At 58.5% G+C, this 15,576-nt stretch overlaps 4 protein-coding genes across 13 annotated transcripts in view; all 4 read left to right on the forward strand.

Moving 5' to 3' along the window:
- The window catches only part of LOC109324773 (mothers against decapentaplegic homolog 6-like), a 165,330-nt gene that overhangs the window by 60,512 nt on the left and 89,242 nt on the right, over nt 1-15,576 (forward strand). The gene's annotated exons all lie outside the window — the stretch shown is intronic.
- The window catches only part of CUNH1orf43 (chromosome unknown C1orf43 homolog), a 17,409-nt gene continuing 1,833 nt past the window's right edge, over nt 1-15,576 (forward strand). Inside the window, exons 1-7 of the mRNA XM_019556843.1 lie at nt 1-129; nt 708-825; nt 1,342-1,395; nt 2,255-2,421; nt 2,567-2,625; nt 3,067-3,811; nt 6,368-6,373. Coding sequence (XP_019412388.1) covers nt 67-129; nt 708-825; nt 1,342-1,395; nt 2,255-2,421; nt 2,567-2,625; nt 3,067-3,265 — 660 coding nt within the window. The 5' untranslated portion in view covers nt 1-66 and the 3' untranslated portion in view covers nt 3,266-3,811; nt 6,368-6,373. The remainder of the gene's footprint in view (nt 130-707; nt 826-1,341; nt 1,396-2,254; nt 2,422-2,566; nt 2,626-3,066; nt 3,812-6,367; nt 6,374-15,576) is intronic.
- Nucleotides 4,848-7,650, forward strand: CUNH1orf189 (chromosome unknown C1orf189 homolog). Its single transcript, XM_019556846.1, has 4 exons — nt 4,848-5,160; nt 5,686-5,726; nt 6,898-7,027; nt 7,143-7,650. Exons 1-4 carry the CDS (start codon nt 5,068-5,070, stop codon nt 7,242-7,244), a joined length of 366 nt encoding a protein of 121 aa, XP_019412391.1. The 5' UTR covers nt 4,848-5,067; the 3' UTR covers nt 7,245-7,650.
- TPM3 (tropomyosin 3) overlaps nt 15,146-15,576 on the forward strand; it is a 25,656-nt gene continuing 25,225 nt past the window's right edge. For 3 of the 10 annotated variants that reach the window (XM_019556830.1, XM_019556831.1, XM_019556832.1), the window contains exon 1: nt 15,149-15,294. In XM_019556830.1, coding sequence (XP_019412375.1) covers nt 15,181-15,294 — 114 coding nt within the window. In that variant the 5' untranslated portion in view covers nt 15,149-15,180. Of the gene's footprint in view, nt 15,295-15,576 lie in introns of all 10 variants that reach the window. The other 7 variants (XM_019556835.1, XM_019556827.1, XM_019556834.1 and 4 more) reach the window with 4 other exon arrangements.

Here is a 15,576-nt window from a genome sequence, read left to right on the forward strand (position 1 = left end):
TTATGGTCTGTCTCCCGCCCGGCCCAGGTGTTTGTGCTGCTGTTCATCTTTGTGAAGAGGCAGATCATGCGCTTTGCCATGAAGTCCCGCCGCGGTCCCCATGTGCCGGTCGGGCAGCATGCTCCCAAGGTGGGTGCGGCTAGGGGGAGGAGGGGTGACTCTTCCCTTCACAGGGTCTCTCATGCGGGGGAGGTGAAAGATAGTTGGTGCAATGAGATGTGGGTGTTTGTCTCTGCTGCATCTCACAGGCTGAGTGGGGATGGGCAGGGGTAGCCCCTGGGCCCCCGGGGTCACAGAGGCTGCAGGGAATGGTTTGGATGGCTTGAGGAGCAGCTCTGCTCTCTGGTTAGCTACAGAGATGCCCAGGGCTCCAGCTGCGTGCATGGGAATCCTCTCTCCCAGTGGTGCGTGTCTTTAGATGAACCTTAAACCAGACACCCCGCCCCTGGGTAGCATGAAAATCCATGACGCTTTTTGTTGGGTCTGAGGGCTAAATAAACTGACAGCTTTCCTCCAACTTCTCTTTGCATAGGGGGGACTTTATTTTCTGCTTCTTCATAATTGCTAGAAAACCCCAGCCTCCCCCAATGCTTTGTGGTAGTGCTGGGTGAAATGATTCTAGCATACTGGTTTGCTCATGCCAGGAGGCCCTTTGGGAAGGAGGGTGGGCTCTAAACACAGGGTGCTTTGTGTTCTTTTCTGGACAGGACCTGAAAGAGGAGATTGACGTTCGACTGTCCAGAGTACAGGACATTAAATATGAGCCACAGCTGCTGGCCGAAGATGATGCCAGGCTCCTGCAGCTAGAGACCTCTGGCAGCCAATGTACTACACCTCCCTTCTTCCTGGGGGAATGGAGGGGTGGAGGAGGGTCCGGGTCCTCCCCTACAACGTGCCTGCTTTCCCCTAGGCCCTTGATCCTATACTTAGGGGCAAGCAATACCATTGCAGAGACTAACCAGGGTAGCCCCCGGGTTCCTCCCAGTCTCCCACAAAGGAGCAGATTGCAGCCTGCCTTCTCTGTGTGGACTCTGGCTCCTAGTCTGAGGGAGGCTTGCAGAGCATGTGACCCAAGGAGAACATGGCTCTGGGCCAGCCCTAATCTGACACTCTGAGCCTGTGCATCAGCTGCCACACGGAGGAGATGGAGAGTCAGTTACCAGTCATGCTGCCTGCACAGATTAGCCTTGTAGTTGGGGGCTGTCCTCACTGCACCAGGAAAGGCTCCAACAGGGCGATTGGCAGCTGTTGCAGTGCTGTTGTACCCGTGCACAGTTGTGAGCATGTCCCGTTTCTCTCCAAACCATGTGGAGCCATCAGTTTGTGTTTTCTCTTTCCTAGGTTGCTATAACTACTTGTACCGCATGAAGGCACTGGATGCAATCAGAACTTCAGGTAAGAGAGAGCACTGCTGGGTGAGGAGTCCAGGAGTGGCCAGAATGTTCTCAGTCTGTGGTTTGCAGCTGATCCCCCTCCCTCTCTTCTTGCCTATGTGGGAGGGGATCCCAGGCAGATGGGGTAGGGGTCTGTGCTGCTGCATAAGACTTAGGACCGTCTACACTAGCACAGGACTAGCTGGCAGTGGGACCAACCAGACATGCAGTGAAACTGTCTTGAGCAGATGGATTAGTTCCTTTACTGAGGTTGAGCAAAAGGCAGGAGACAAGGCGGCAGAATTGCTGGGGAATCATTTGCTCTAAATGTGGTCACTCTTGGTGTATATGCAGTGTGACAGTTGCAAGAAAGCCATTGGGAACCTTCCTGAAAGGGTTTTTCGCAGGTTGGCCAGATCCAGGCTGAGACACCTGGTCTCTGATGCTTAAGGAAAACTTTCAGATTACCTGCTGTTTCTGCCTGCTGTGGCTGAAACTCCTCTTGAGCGAGGTGCAGGCCTTCCCAAACCTGACTCATTGTCTGCGCTGTACAGGGCTCCAGCAGAGGCAGATCAGGGAGCTCACCGGGGGGTTTATCATGGCTAAGTTGACCCTCCGGTCTCTTCCAGCCTCTGCCCCAAGAGTCCTGGTGGAGCCAGGCTGAGCTCTGCGCTCCAACCAGGGATCTGCCTGTGCTTCTGTTGCTCCGTGAGCTGGGCTCACATGTACTGCAGAGGAGCTGGGAATCCCCCATCAAGGTGGCAGCATGTGATCTGCAGTTACTCTCCAGGGCAGGCAGCAGGAGCTGCTTCAGAGGTTGCAGGAGCACTTGGGTGTGCTGCCCGGTGCCCTGCCTGTCATCGTGCCTGTTGGTTTTCCAGACATCCCGTTTTATGCAGATGGCAGATACCCCAAGGCCTTAATAGGGAAGAGCTTCCGGGCCTACTTGCTGGAGCTGAGGAACTCCAGCACTCCCTTCAAAGGCATCCGCAAGACCTTGGTGGACACCCTGCTGGACGGGTATGACAGCGCCCGCTACGGCACGGGGGTAAGCGCAGGCCTGGGGTGGATCTCAGTGGAGCCAGCTGCTGCCCTGGCAGCATTGCTTATGCCTGCTCTTTGTTCCGCTCCTGCCCTGGGCGGAACCCAGCCAGTGGACAGGATCTCTGAGGAGCTCTTCTGTTTGTGCCCAGGTCTTTGGGAAGACTGAGTATCTGAAGTACCAGGAAGCCTTGACTGAGCTAGCAAATGTGTGAGTCTCACTGGTCCCTGGTAGACAAGAGGCGGAGGTAGGGGGGACATGACACTCTCTGAGCCTTGCTCTGCACAACAGGAAAGGGGATCCACAGAGCCTGTGCCCATTACTTAAGCTTACATTATGTCCCCTCATGCTTCTTGTGATCTAAGTGTTAGAGCCATTAATGCTACTTGGGTAGCAGTGGCCTGCCAGGCTTCTCCCACAGCCAGGCCAGTGCCAGGGGCTCCAGGGCCCTGAGAGCAAAGTGCTTGTTTCTCAACATCAGTGGTACCAGACACCAAACCTGTCTGTCCAGTACAAAGAAAGATGTTAGGCTGCATGTGGGGAAACAGCAGAGCCCCAAGCTGTCCCTTTGTGGGGGCCAGTTGAGCAGGCACCTGCCCCAGGGAGGGCTGCCACATTCCTGGATTCAGTCATGTCTCTCTTCTTCCACAGCATCAAGGCACGAGGAGGCAGCAGCCAGCGGCAGCACCAGTCGGCAGCCAAGGACCTCACGCTTTCACCTGAGGTCTCCAACCCTGCGACCATTCAGGTCACCTACCTGCCTTCCAGCCAGAAGAGCAAACGTGCCAAACACTTCCTGGAGCTGAAGAGCTTCAAGGACAACTACAACACACTGGAGAGCACCCTGTGAGCTCCCGGGACCTGCCATGAAGAGAGCTCCTCTCCAGGCAGGGTACTGTGGTGTCCTAGCAGCAGGGAGGCTGCAGGGCTCTGGGATCACTCCCTGCCACGTGGTGTTGGATGTCACGGGTGGCTCCATGGAAGCTGTGTCTGGGTGGGGGAAGCCTGTCCCCTGGCCAGGAAGCTCCTTCCAAAGCAGCAGGCTGGCTGCAGAGCTGAAGGTGACCAGCCCCCTGCATGGGCTCCGAAGAGATTTCAGACTTGTTCCTTTTCTCAGCTAGTGGCTTTGCAGGTGCTAGCCTTGTGCATAGACCACTTGATTAGCTTTAGCTTATTTATGAGATGATCTGAGTCAGTGCTTGCCTCTGCCCATGCCCTCACTCCCAGAGATGGCCGGCAGGGCTGATCCTCCATCTGTCGTGTCTGTGCAGGCATGGGGCTCTCTGGACCTGTTCTTTCCAAAGGGGAAATGCTTCTCCTCCTGGTTCTCTACTGCAACAGGGGCCTGTGGCCAATCCCCTTGCCCATCAGCTGATTGTGCTTATGTATTCCTTGGGTTCTCCAAAGACTTGGTTCCTGGTGTACCAAGTAAATCATTGTAAATAGTTCCGTGTCTGCTCTGGAGCTGGGGGTGGCCTGTTCCCTTGGCAGGGCCAGGGCCTGGCTGCTGCCCGTTCTCTCTTCCACCCCAGACTGTTCTTTACAGCAGAGTGGAAACCTGCTTCCAGCACAGCCTGCCCAGCTGAGGGCTGCCCTCCTTGCTTGTGCCACACTGTGTGACATTGCCACAGGAGCCCTTCCTGCAGGTCTTAGGGGCCGGGATGGCCTGCAGCAACAGGGAGCTGCAACGCCTGGAAGTTTGAAACCCTCTCTTGGCAGGGACTCAGTGCAGCATTTGCTATCTGCCAGTCCCCTGGGCTGGGCCAGTGGCCCCTCCTCACCCTGGTGTGAGCAGGACGTGGTGCCTCCAGCTGCCATGCGTGCGTGCTCCCCCTCTTTTTAAATCGCTGTTTAATAAACCAATGGTCCTCCAGAGTTGGTGTCTGTGTGGAGCCTTCCCCAGGAGCCGCCTGCTATGCTCTGTTCTGGATGGTGAGAGCTGTGGGGTGATGAATTCATCAGCTGGGTGGGAGCGTGTGGGCAGAGAGCACAAAGGGGGCCACAAGGCCTTTCCCAATGTTCCTTCTTGCCCTTGTTTCACCTGGGAAGTAGGAAGAGCTGGGGATTGCCAGGGCCTTTTGTGCCCAGCCCTCATTCTGAGTTATTCCTTGTACTGGAAGCTTGGGGTATTGGCCAGCTGTGCCAGCCAGGTCAAAGAGGCTCAGCCTGCTGCCTCCACAGCTGTCAGGGACAGCTCACTCCCTTCACTAACATGGACCAAAGCAGGTGAGGGTATAAACAATAAACTGGTGCGGCAGGGCGTGACCTCCAACATCATCCCTCTACACGTACTCCTGTGTTGCAGGCTCCTGTAGCCTGGACCCCAATTCAGTTCCTACCTTTACTGGAAGTGTCCCCAGGGCTGACTGCCTGCAAAGTGTGGGATAGGCTTGGAGGTCCAGGCTGAGCCAGGGGACACGGAGCTGCTTCCAGCACGCATGAAGTGATGGGGCTGAGTGGGCAGGCCAGGGTGCTGGGGATGGTACTGTTATGGATGCCCTTGCATACTCAGCCATGTGGGTGCTAACCTCTGACCTGCCCTCCCACTGCCTCCAAGGCAACTAGGACAGTCCAATCAGGGCATTTGTCTTTGTTACCGGGTTGTAGCTGCCATGGTGACAGGATGCAAACAGTAACAGACAGGGCAGGAACATGGAGCCTGCACCTGCCCTGGCAATGGCACCTGGGAAAAGGGCCAGGAGCAGGCCTGTCTCTATGCTCCAACAGATCCTGAAGGAGGAGGAGGTGGGCAGGGGCAGGAAGAAGAGTGGAGGGAAGCCCAAATCCCTGTGAGCATGCACAGCTTGGGTACTACAGCTGTTGCACAGCAGCCAGGGGAGAGGAGCAGAGGCACTCCCCGCAAGAGGCTTGCCTGGTATCCCTGGGGTGGGGGAGGGTCTGCTAGGGCATCTTCCTGGGCCCCCTGCAAGTGGAGGGGCTGGGGCCTGCTCTTACCAGGCCAGTTCTGGGCCAGCTGCTGCCCAGAGCTTGAGGCCCGCAGGTGTTTTCCAGCTAGAGCTACAGCAGGTATCAAACCATTACCTTTGCTTATGTAGGGGCCCCTGCATCCTGGCCATGCTCCAGCCTGCTCAGGGGCATCCTGCCGTTGCCCCAGCCCACCACTCACCCCCCTGGCAGTGACCACTGCCAAACTGGGACACCTGAATGGTTCATCACCAGCTCCACTCTTCCTAAGGCACTGCAGGGACTGGGCTGGTGGTTTGAGCTGGGCGTGGGGCAGGTTCCCACTGACTGCTGCTTTGATTCTAGCTGCTGGCAAAGCTGGAGGACTACAAGAAGCTGGTGCAAAGGTAAAGGGGCTCTGAACGCTGTCTCCTGCCAGGGGCTGTTGCAGTGCAGTCCCACTCACCTAGCTGGCAGCAGTGGCCTGAACCGGTCTCCGACCAGTGCCCATTCTGTACCGAGAGGGAGACTCTGCTGCACCTTGTTATCAAGTGGCCAGACTGCAGACCCTGCACCTCCTCCAGAACTTGCTTCTCAAGTTCCGGTTGCGCTACTCCCCTCACCTTATAATTTATGCACACCCCATCCATTGCCCCACCAAGGCCTGGGACCTCCTGGTCAACCTCCTGGCTCTGGCCAAGCTTGTCATCTGGCTATCCAGGAAGGAGGCTCCGGCCAGGAAGGCAACCTCGGGGCATGTTTCCTCAGTGTCCTTTGCGCGGGTCTCCGGGCGAAGTACCGCTGAGCAGTAGCCGCCGGCAAGCTCTCCAAGTTCACGAGCCAGTGGGCTCTCTCTGAGGTGCTCTGCTCAGTGTCCCCTGAGGGAGCGCTCGTTTTGACCCTGTGACCCTGCACAAACACGCCCTGTTTTCTCCTTAGTTGTGCCCCATACTGTATTGGTGTTTTTAAGGTGCTGGTTGCCCTACCCAGTGGTGGCCCCCCTTGCAGTTTTAGGCTTTTAACCTTTTAGCCTTTTAACTGCATGAAGACCACCGTGCACAAACACCAAGAAGACTTCCCATCCACGTGTTTTAGTTGATGTCGTCACGGTGCCAGTTGCCCATTGCAATGGCAGCAGCCGCCAGGCTGGACCCACCCCCCGCCAGGGGCAGCAACATCTGAACTGTTTCTGGGCTCCTGCAAGGGGGTCCAGAGGACTTTTTTTACCATCAGCTGCCCACTGGCAACAGCCCTCAGTTCCTGCGGTGTGAACTGCAACCATGAGGACATCAGAACAGTCCCAGGCTCACATCACTGGGAGTAGCTCAGCCCAGCCTAGCGCAGGGCCCTGTGCAGGGCAGGCCCAGAGGGTTGGGTGCCCCCCTCCCTGGGGCTTGTTCCCCATTCTCCCTTCAGCCAAGGCCTGGCCCTGCTGGGGTTGGGCAGCTGCTCACACCAGCAGGTAAAAGAGATATTCCACAGGCTTCTTGGTCACCTCTCAGCTTTGCCTGGGCTGCAGGGGCACTCCCTGATGCCCAGCCAGGTGCCCCCACTCAGTACCTTCACTCTGGCTGGCAGGTGGGAGCAGGAGCGGCAGCAGGCACTGCAGTGGGTACAGCAGGAGCAGCGGTCCCTGGTCGCAGGCTGGCGGCAGCTCCGCCGTGGCCTTGCAGAGGAGCTGCGCCTCGCCAGCAAGGAGCTCGTGCTGGTAAGGGTAGTGAGGCCCAGGCCAGGGCTGGGGAGGTCCTGACCCAGGGGCTCAGACTCAAGCCTAGCTCTCAGGAAGGGGCTCTGATCCTGGTGCTGTGGTGCTCTCCTGCCAGGTGCGGCGTGCAGCCTTGTACTCCCTGCTCCAGCAAGAACAGCTGCAGCATCAACAGGAGCTGGCACAGCTTGGCTGGGCCTTCTACATGGAGAGGCTCTGAGCGCCCAAGAAACCCCCTCCCAGTGCCGGCTGCGTGCGTGGAGTCATACTGGGGCAGGCAGCAGGAGGTGCCTTCCTGGGGGCCCTGTCACAGCAGGGATCAGAGGGGCACAGACTGGGCAGAGTGACAGCAGTGGCAAGGCAGGCTGCCCAAGGGCTCAGGCACTGCATTCACAGGTGTGGGGGTGTCCATTTGCACCCCTCCACACACACTGCCTCCAGATCCACAGCCTTCATCACATCCCAGCGCTTCCCCCTCGCTCATCAGAGCCAAGCCGTGCCCTATGAACCAGGAGCAGCTATGGACAATGCAGTCAGATGCTCAGAGAGATCCCATCACTCCTCTGTCTTGTCATGAATGTGTCAGCTAATTATCATTAAATCAGGGCCAGGAGGCTCCTCAGTTCTGTGGCCTATGTTGCTTTGCTCCCAGGGCTTGAACCTGCCCCCAGCAGATCCCCACCGCACTTGGTTCAGAGCTGCTGCTCCAGGGCTTCCTGATTCCTGCCTCAAACCGGACTGAGCTGGGGCTGAGCTCTCTGGTCCCTGATTGCTGATGGGAGCATCCCATCTGTCAGCCCCAGCTGGCCTGAGCCACCCAAAAGAGCATCAGTGGTTGGTAGAGAAGACCTGAGCAGGAGTTCCTGGAGGGCACAGGCAGGTTTGCACACAGACGTACACATATCCACATGTGCCCAGCACATGCAAACCTGCCTTCCCTCCTGCACATGCTGACATGGCAGGGGCATGGACCCTGGCACACACAGTCTCTGACCCAGCACACACCTGCTCTGGCACTGTGAAGAAGCCCAGCCTGGCCCGTGCCCAGCCTGGTCCCGTTCCAGACCTGCCCCCAGTGCCACGGCCCTGCATGTCCCTGGAGCTTGGGGGCACTGACCACAATGGAGATGCCAGGCAGGACAGGTAGGGGTGCCCTGAACTGGGCACCGCAATGTACTGCACACTTGCCCTGTCCACCCCTAACCCTCTCACAACACGACTCTCCTCTGCAACATACACATGTGCAAAACACAACTGTGTCCTGGACCACATGTGGGCCAGCCCGGCGCCACCGTCTGCGCAGCCACCGCACCTGCTCACACACTCCATATTGGGGGTGCGTCTCCACTCCAGGAGCCCCTGGAGCAGGCTGGTCCTCGTGGGAGCGCAGCTGCTCAGCCCAAAGGGCAGATGCCAATGGGCAGAGGCCACCCATGCTCCCTGGTGCCAGTGCCCTTGAGTGCTCACTCCCTTCCTGGAGCCCCAGCCTGGCTTCCCCCTGTCCTGCTGGGCCCTTACATACAGCAACGCCCTTGCTCTGTGACCAGTTTTTCTCAGCCAGGTGTGTGGGTGGCAGCCAGGATCAGGGCACAGGGGCAACTTCCACCCAGGCCCAATTCTGCCCCAGCTGCTGCTCTGTTGGGGATAGAGGGAAGGCAGGGCAGAGGGCAGGGCTTTCCCAGGGGGGAAGGAGCTTCTTGGTTTCCTGCACTCACAGACTGGAGTTTGGGGTCCTACCCTCCCACCCAGTCCCATTGCTGCCCACCTCCCCTGCTCCTTCCACCTAACCTTGGAGCCTCCCTGCCTGAGGGGCCATCAGTGCAGCCTGGCTCCAGTTATTGACAGGATGGGGCTGGCCCCCTCCACCATGGCCCTTCATTACAGAGCTTGTCTGCTCACATCATGTCAGCTGCTGGCTGCACACTCCCGGGTCCAGGGCACCAAGCTGCCTCAGACCCACCGCATACTGCACCTGCCCTTGTTACCCTCACCTCTTGCCTCTCTGCAGCCAGGCACAGCCCAGCAGCTCTGCACAGGCCTGGGGCACAGGGAGCTGTGTGCTCCTACTTGGGGGGCAAATACTCCTAGCTATGCCCATCACAGTGTTTTTTGTCCTGCACCTACCCTGATGGCTGGCACTGAGGGCCCCCCCCCAGATATAGCGGGGTGGGGGGGGAAGGCAAGGCCCAGCCATGCCCAGCAGAGCTCCATGCTGCAGTGGAGGGGGGGGCATGGGTGCCCCACAGAGCTGTGGACTGAGGAGGGAGTAGCTGGGGGCTGCTGTGCAGCTCCATTAGCGCTGGCTCCACCCTGGGCCATCTGTCCTGTTCCCAAGGTCAGCAAGAGAAGGAGCATGTCCTGCTGCAGGGAAAACTCCATCATTAGGGCAGAGGAATCAATGAGCTGGGTGGGGGAGGGGTAATGGCCAGGTGGGGGTAGGGAAAGGGGGGGCCAAGACCCCATGAAATGCAGGGAGCTCCCTGGAGGGGCAGGCCTAGGGGACACCCCCCCCCACTCAGCTCCCTTGGACTCTGAGCTGTGATGCCTCTGCCCAGCCAGCTCCACACCTGGATTACTGCCAGCAGTGAACCAGACAGACCCAGCCCATGTGAATGCTAGAGACACCTGAGGTCTGCTCCTATGGTGAAGCTGGCTCTGGGGTGGAGCACAGCTGGTTTTCCAGGGCTTGCTCAACCCACAGTAGAGCACAGACAAGCAGAAGACTGGGGTACACGCCTGCCCAGAGGTGGGCAGGCAGGGCTGCCCCTCCTCAATCACTGCTCATTATGATCGTTATCCGCGCCAGCCGCTCCCAGCAGGGCAGGGCAGGACAGGGCAGGGCCATCGGAGAACGGGACACTGGGGAGGAATTGACTCAGGGCAGGGCAGGGCCACTGGGGAGCAGGACACTGGGTAGGAACTGACTCAGGGCCCTATGCCAATGCTGCAGGCCTGATTCTGCCCTGACTTGTGCCCAGCACTGTGTAGAGACTGTCCCTGGGGCAGGTCATGCAGGGTGGGGGCCGCTTAGGCCCCCAGGTGCCAGGAAAGGGGGTTGGTGCTGCTGCGGGTTCTGGGGATGGAACAAGGCAGGGGGCCGCCCTCCCTGCTCAGGCCCATGGGACACAGCCCTGTTCTAGCTACATGCAAGGTTCAGCCCTCCCACACCCCACCCACCACTCTTGCTCCTGCCCCTGGGGCCCTCGGTGCTCCCCAGTGCTGCGGCAAGGGACAGGGGCCATCTAACAGCCGGTGCTCACAGTATCCACGGCTGAGCACCAGAGCGAGGCCTGTGCCTGGGGGCAGCGGGCAGCCACGCGGCCCGATCGACCACATTGATTAGGGCTGATTGGGCTCCAAGGGCACAGGGGGATAATGGGAACAAGGACACGTGTGTGGGGCCGAGCCCCCCTGCCGGGCACAGCCAGTGCCTTTATAAACCAACGCTGCGTGCGACACAGGCAGGACCGCGTGGGAGCGCCCAGCCGCCTGCCTGCTGCCTCTGGCCTGCCAAACAGAGCAGGGCTTGAAGAGGCTCAGCCCACGCTGGGGTGGCCCTGCCTTCCCATGGGATCCACGCCAGGCTCTGGCAGCAGCAGGGGTAAGGTCCAGGCTCCCAAGGGCTGCACCAGGGAGTGGCCAAGCCCCCAGGACTAGGTGCCACAGGGTACAGGCATCTTCCTGGTACCTAGGGGCTCACCCAGCCCAAACTGGTTGTGGGGCTTTCAGTCCCCAGTTCTGATACAGGCTCCAGGTCTGCCTGTCATCATGCACCTGCATGCTGCATGGACTTGGAGCTCAGCAGGGTGTGTGTGTTTCGGGGCAGGTGAGCTGGGCTGTTTGGGGCTGGAGAAGGTGCAGGGTAGAGAGGGGGCAGGGGAAGAGGGCTGTCAGCCAGGCCGGGGCAGCAGAGGGGGTGGATACAGCTTTCCTTCCCCAGCCCGTTCTGCACTGGCACCTGGCAGGGGCCCTGGGCAGGGAATGGGGCTGTGGCAGGGGTGGGCATGTCTCCCTGGTCCCTCACACCCTCCTTCTCTCTTCTCTTGCAGGGTGTCCGTGCTGCCACCTGCCTGCCCACCTGCCTCTGTCTGATATGTTTGATATTAGGTTGTTTTATTGGAAAGCCAACTAAATATCAAACATATTCTTACAGCGCCAGGGCCCCTCGGCACCCGCCTCCCCAAGATGCACCTGCTTCCACCCCCCTGGCCTCTGCCCCGGAATCTGCTGCTGCAATAAAGCGTTTCCACCCCACGCACTGAGCTGTGTCTCCCTAGCTCCAACTGGGCCCAAGCAACCAGGCAGGTGGGCCGTGGCCCTCACTGGGCTGGGGTCTGGGTGAGGCTGACGTCTCAAGGTTGTCCAGGCACGAGGCTCTGCACTGCGGGGCTGGGAGCAGCCAGCCCCAGGGTTCTCACCCACCTTCCCAGGGTGTCCCTGTCCTCACACCGCACTGCCTCATGCACGGCAGCTTGGTTGGGGGTAGGGGAGGGCGCTATGATCTCTGGCCCCCTTCAAACAGGGCAGGACACCTGCTGCCCCTTCCATGGGCACAAGCCGGGCAGGGTCTCCTGCACCCTGGGGCATGTGGGCGGATGGCTGGGATGGCGGTCATGTCCCACGCGCCAGCTGTCAGCTATCAGTGTCAGGAATGGAATGAGCTTGGCTTTGAATAAACATGGCTATGTGCCCAGTCCCCATGGGGGTGTTGTGCCAGGGGGGCTCGCCCAAGTGCCAAGCAGTTATCTAAGGTGTTGGTGCATCTCGCTGGACAGACAAACAGCTGAGCAAGCCAGAGCTGGGACACCCACTGCCAGCCCTGTGCCCCTGCTTGAGCTGGGGCCAGGCCACGGACCCTGGGTGGGGGCCGGTCCCACACTGGTGGGTCATGGGCAAGGCAGCCTGCCAGCTGCCTTCTCTCCTCCCCCCCACCCCTTCGGTCAGGGTCAGGGGCTTGGGCCCTTCCCAGTTTGTCTTCACGGAGTGCTGTGAATTCCTGAGCTGGCCCCTGGGATTTGCTCCTATTTCTCCAGCCACATCTTCGAAGTCTGGGCCAAGATCTGGAGCAGCTCAAGTAACAGCCCCGAAGTGCCAGGGCCGTGGACGGGGCAGGGAGGAGGGGACGGGGGAGCCTTGGAGCTGCAGACAGAGCAGTCCGGACCCAGAACCCTATCATCAGTTACAGCTGAGGAGCTATCACCAAGGAGGAGTACTCCTCCTCAGCCCGTGAGTGTAGGAGGGCTATTAGGAAGGCCAAGGCAGAGATGGAGCTCACTCAGGCTAGTGTCCAGGATTAAGGACAACAAAAAGTGCTTTTTCAAATACATTGGGAGCAAGAGGGCACCAGGCAATGTAGGGCCCCTGCAAGATGCAAACTGTAATCTTGTGCCTACGCCAGACAAGAAAGCTGATATTTTTAACAGTTTCTTTGCATCTGTTTTCTTGCACAGGGACCGGGACATCCCATCTACCAGAGGTGGGGACAATCTCGGGGATAGCTCTGTCAGGCCTTCAGTTAGCACAGATGTAGTTAGGGATCTTCTGGAAGGACTAGATATTTTTAAATCAGCAAGTCCAGATGCCCTCTATCCAAGGGTGTTGAGGGAGCTGGCAAGGGTCATTGGCCCGGCTGTATGAGCATTTGTGGTCATCTGGCCAGGTGCTGGAGGATTAGAAACTGGCTAATGTGGTCCCAATTTTCAAGAAAGGGAGGAGGGAGCACCCAGGTAACTATAGGCCTGTAAGTCTCACCTTGGTGCTTAGGAAGATCTTGGAGAGAATCATCAAGGAGCGCATCTGTGGGGGGCAGCAGGGGAGATCATGCTCAGGGGCAATCAGCATGGGTTCATCAAAGGCAGATCCTGCCTGACCACCCTGATTGCCTTTTATGACCAAGTAACTAAATCCTTGGATGATGGTGTTGCCGTGGACATAGTCTTTCTAGACTTTAAGAAGGCCTTTGGCACTGTCTCTCACTCCATCCTCATCAATAAATTGACTGTGGCATTGATGTCTACACAGTTGGATGGGTAAAAATTGGCGGATGAGGTGCACTCAGAGAGTAGTGGTGGATGGGTTGTACTCAACCTGGCGAGATGTGAGCATTGGGTTCCTCCATGGCTAGGTCCCCAGGCCTGCACTGTTTAACATCTTCATCAGTGACTTGGATGAGGGGGTGGAAAGCACATTGTCCAAGTTTGCTGATGACATTAAGATGTGGGGTGAGGTGGACACACTTGAAGGGAGAGAGAGGCTGCAAATAGATTTAGAAAGACTACAAAAGTGGGCAGATGAGAATAGGATGGGGTTCAATGTAGACAAATGCAGGGTGTTGTACCTGGAGAGAAGGAATCCAGCATACATACAGGCTGGGGAGTTCCCTCCTTGAAAGCACAGAGGCGGAAAGGGATCCTGGAGTCATTATTGACTCCAGGATGAACATGAGCTGCCAATGCCAGACCTCAGCCAGCAAGGCCTGCCATACCTTGTCATGCATCCAAAGCTGCATCTCAAACCGGTCCAGAGGGGTGATCCTCCCCCTCTATGTGACATTGGTCAGGCCACAGTTGGAGTACCGCGTCCAGTTCTGGGCACCGCACTTCAAGAGGGATGTGGCCAGCCTGGAGAGGGTTCAGAGGAGGGCCACCCACTTGGTGAGAGGGCAGCAGGACAGGCCCTACGAGGAGAGGCTGAGGGACCTGAACCTGTTCAGCCTCAGCAAGAAGAGGCTGAGGGGGGACCTACAAACTCATCAGGGGAGAGCAACAGCAAATAGGTAGATCCCTTTTCTCCCCAGCACCACCTGGGGTGACAAGGAACAATGGTAATAAGCTGATGGAGAATAGGTTTAGGTTAGAGATCAGAAGGCAATTTTTTACAGTGAGGGTAGCCAAAATCTGGAACCAACTTCCCAGGGAAGTGGTCCTCGCCCCTACCTTGGGAAAATTCAAGAGGAGGTTGGACGATCACCTGTCTGGGGTCTTGTGAATCCAGCATTCATTCCTCCCTGTGGCAGGGGGTCAGGCTAAATGATCTGTTCAGGTCCTTCCTGACACTATCTACTATGAAACTATGACCCCCAACTAAAGCAGGCCCTTTTCCATATGACCCTAATACAGATGCATTACTCTCCTGGGAGCCTCCCGTCAGGCCTCTATGCATCTCCCCCTTTTCCTAGCTTGAGGGACTCCTTTCCCACAGCTCCCCTGGTCCCTTCTTTCCACAGCCCCAGAGCCCCCAGCACAGAGGCCGATTGGGGGAGCTCTGATCTCACTGGTCCTGGCCCCATGGAGGGACAAGGCAGATCTCCACCGAATGGCGACAGAGCCCATGAGCTGCCAGGCTCCCTGGTATCAGGCCCTGGTGGTGCTGAACAAGGGGCAGGAGCAAGAGATTGGCTTTGGGGAGGGCATTTTACCACCCCACCACTCCAGTGCCTGCACCCTGCATGGTTACATGGAGGCTGAGCAAAGGGACCCTGCTCCAGCCAGGGAGAGCAGGATCGGGCCCCAGGATCGGATCCCATCCCTGGCATGTCCCCTGGGGCAGCAGGACCAGAATAGCCTTGACCCAAAGTTTCCATGCACATTGTGCCCAGGGCTGCCTGGGTGCCCGGCTATGGGTACAGGTTCCCAAGCAGGCCTTGCAAATGACAGCCCATCAGCTGCAGAGGCGGGACTAGGACCCAGGCGTCTGGGCTGGGTGCAGGCTGCAGGCCCTGCTGTCGGGGCTGGCGTGGGCAGGCACGTTCTCTGTCTTACCGTGTGAAAATAGCCCTGGGTGTTCTGTTGCAGGGGGGTGAAAACAATCCCGCTGGAACAAAGCAGAGCCCCCCTTCTCTCACCCCCCACCTGTGCTTTTTATAACCAGCTCCCAGCTGTCCCACGGGAGCCCAAATATGGCCCTGCCCATGAAGTCATGAAGTAGGCATCCCCCCCCATGCCCGGGGCAGGGACTGGAACAATGGGACCCAACCAGAGACATTTTGGGAGTGCAGGGAGGCGGCATGGCCCAAGAAAGGTAAAGGCCAGCGCCAGCTGGCAGGGGCGCTGGGATAAAACAGCCGGGTGGGGACGTGCCCAGCACTCGGCAGCCCAAACCCCAGACCGCCGTCTGCTTGTCCCTGAGGGCAGAGGCACCCGAACCCTGCAGCGAAGATGGAGGCCATCAAGAAGAAGATGCAGATGCTGAAGCTGGACAAGGAGAATGCCCTGGACCGGGCAGAGCAGGCTGAGACTGAGCAGAAGCAGGCAGAGGAGAGAAGCAAACAGGTGGGCGAGGGCAGCCAGCACCAGCCCGGACAGCTTTCTCCCTCCTGCCCGTGCCAGAGATCTGGCACTCCCTGCCCTGCTCCTGGCAGCCAGGGGATCTTGCCTGGTCCAAGGCAGCTGCTCAGGGAGCCCCATGCAGCTGTCTATCCAGTCCAGCAGCTCCTCCACGGTGTGACTGGCTCTTGCCTGGTGGGGGGCTCAGGGTTCCTCAGCTCCTGCCCATTCCTGTTAGAGCTGAGTCTGGCTTTGTAAAAGAGAAGGGTGCTGCATGGACTCCTGCTC

Source organism: Crocodylus porosus, unplaced genomic scaffold (assembly GCF_001723895.1).
Source record: "Crocodylus porosus isolate Cpor-Errol unplaced genomic scaffold, CroPor_comp1, whole genome shotgun sequence".
NCBI lineage: Eukaryota > Metazoa > Chordata > Crocodylia > Crocodylidae > Crocodylus > Crocodylus porosus.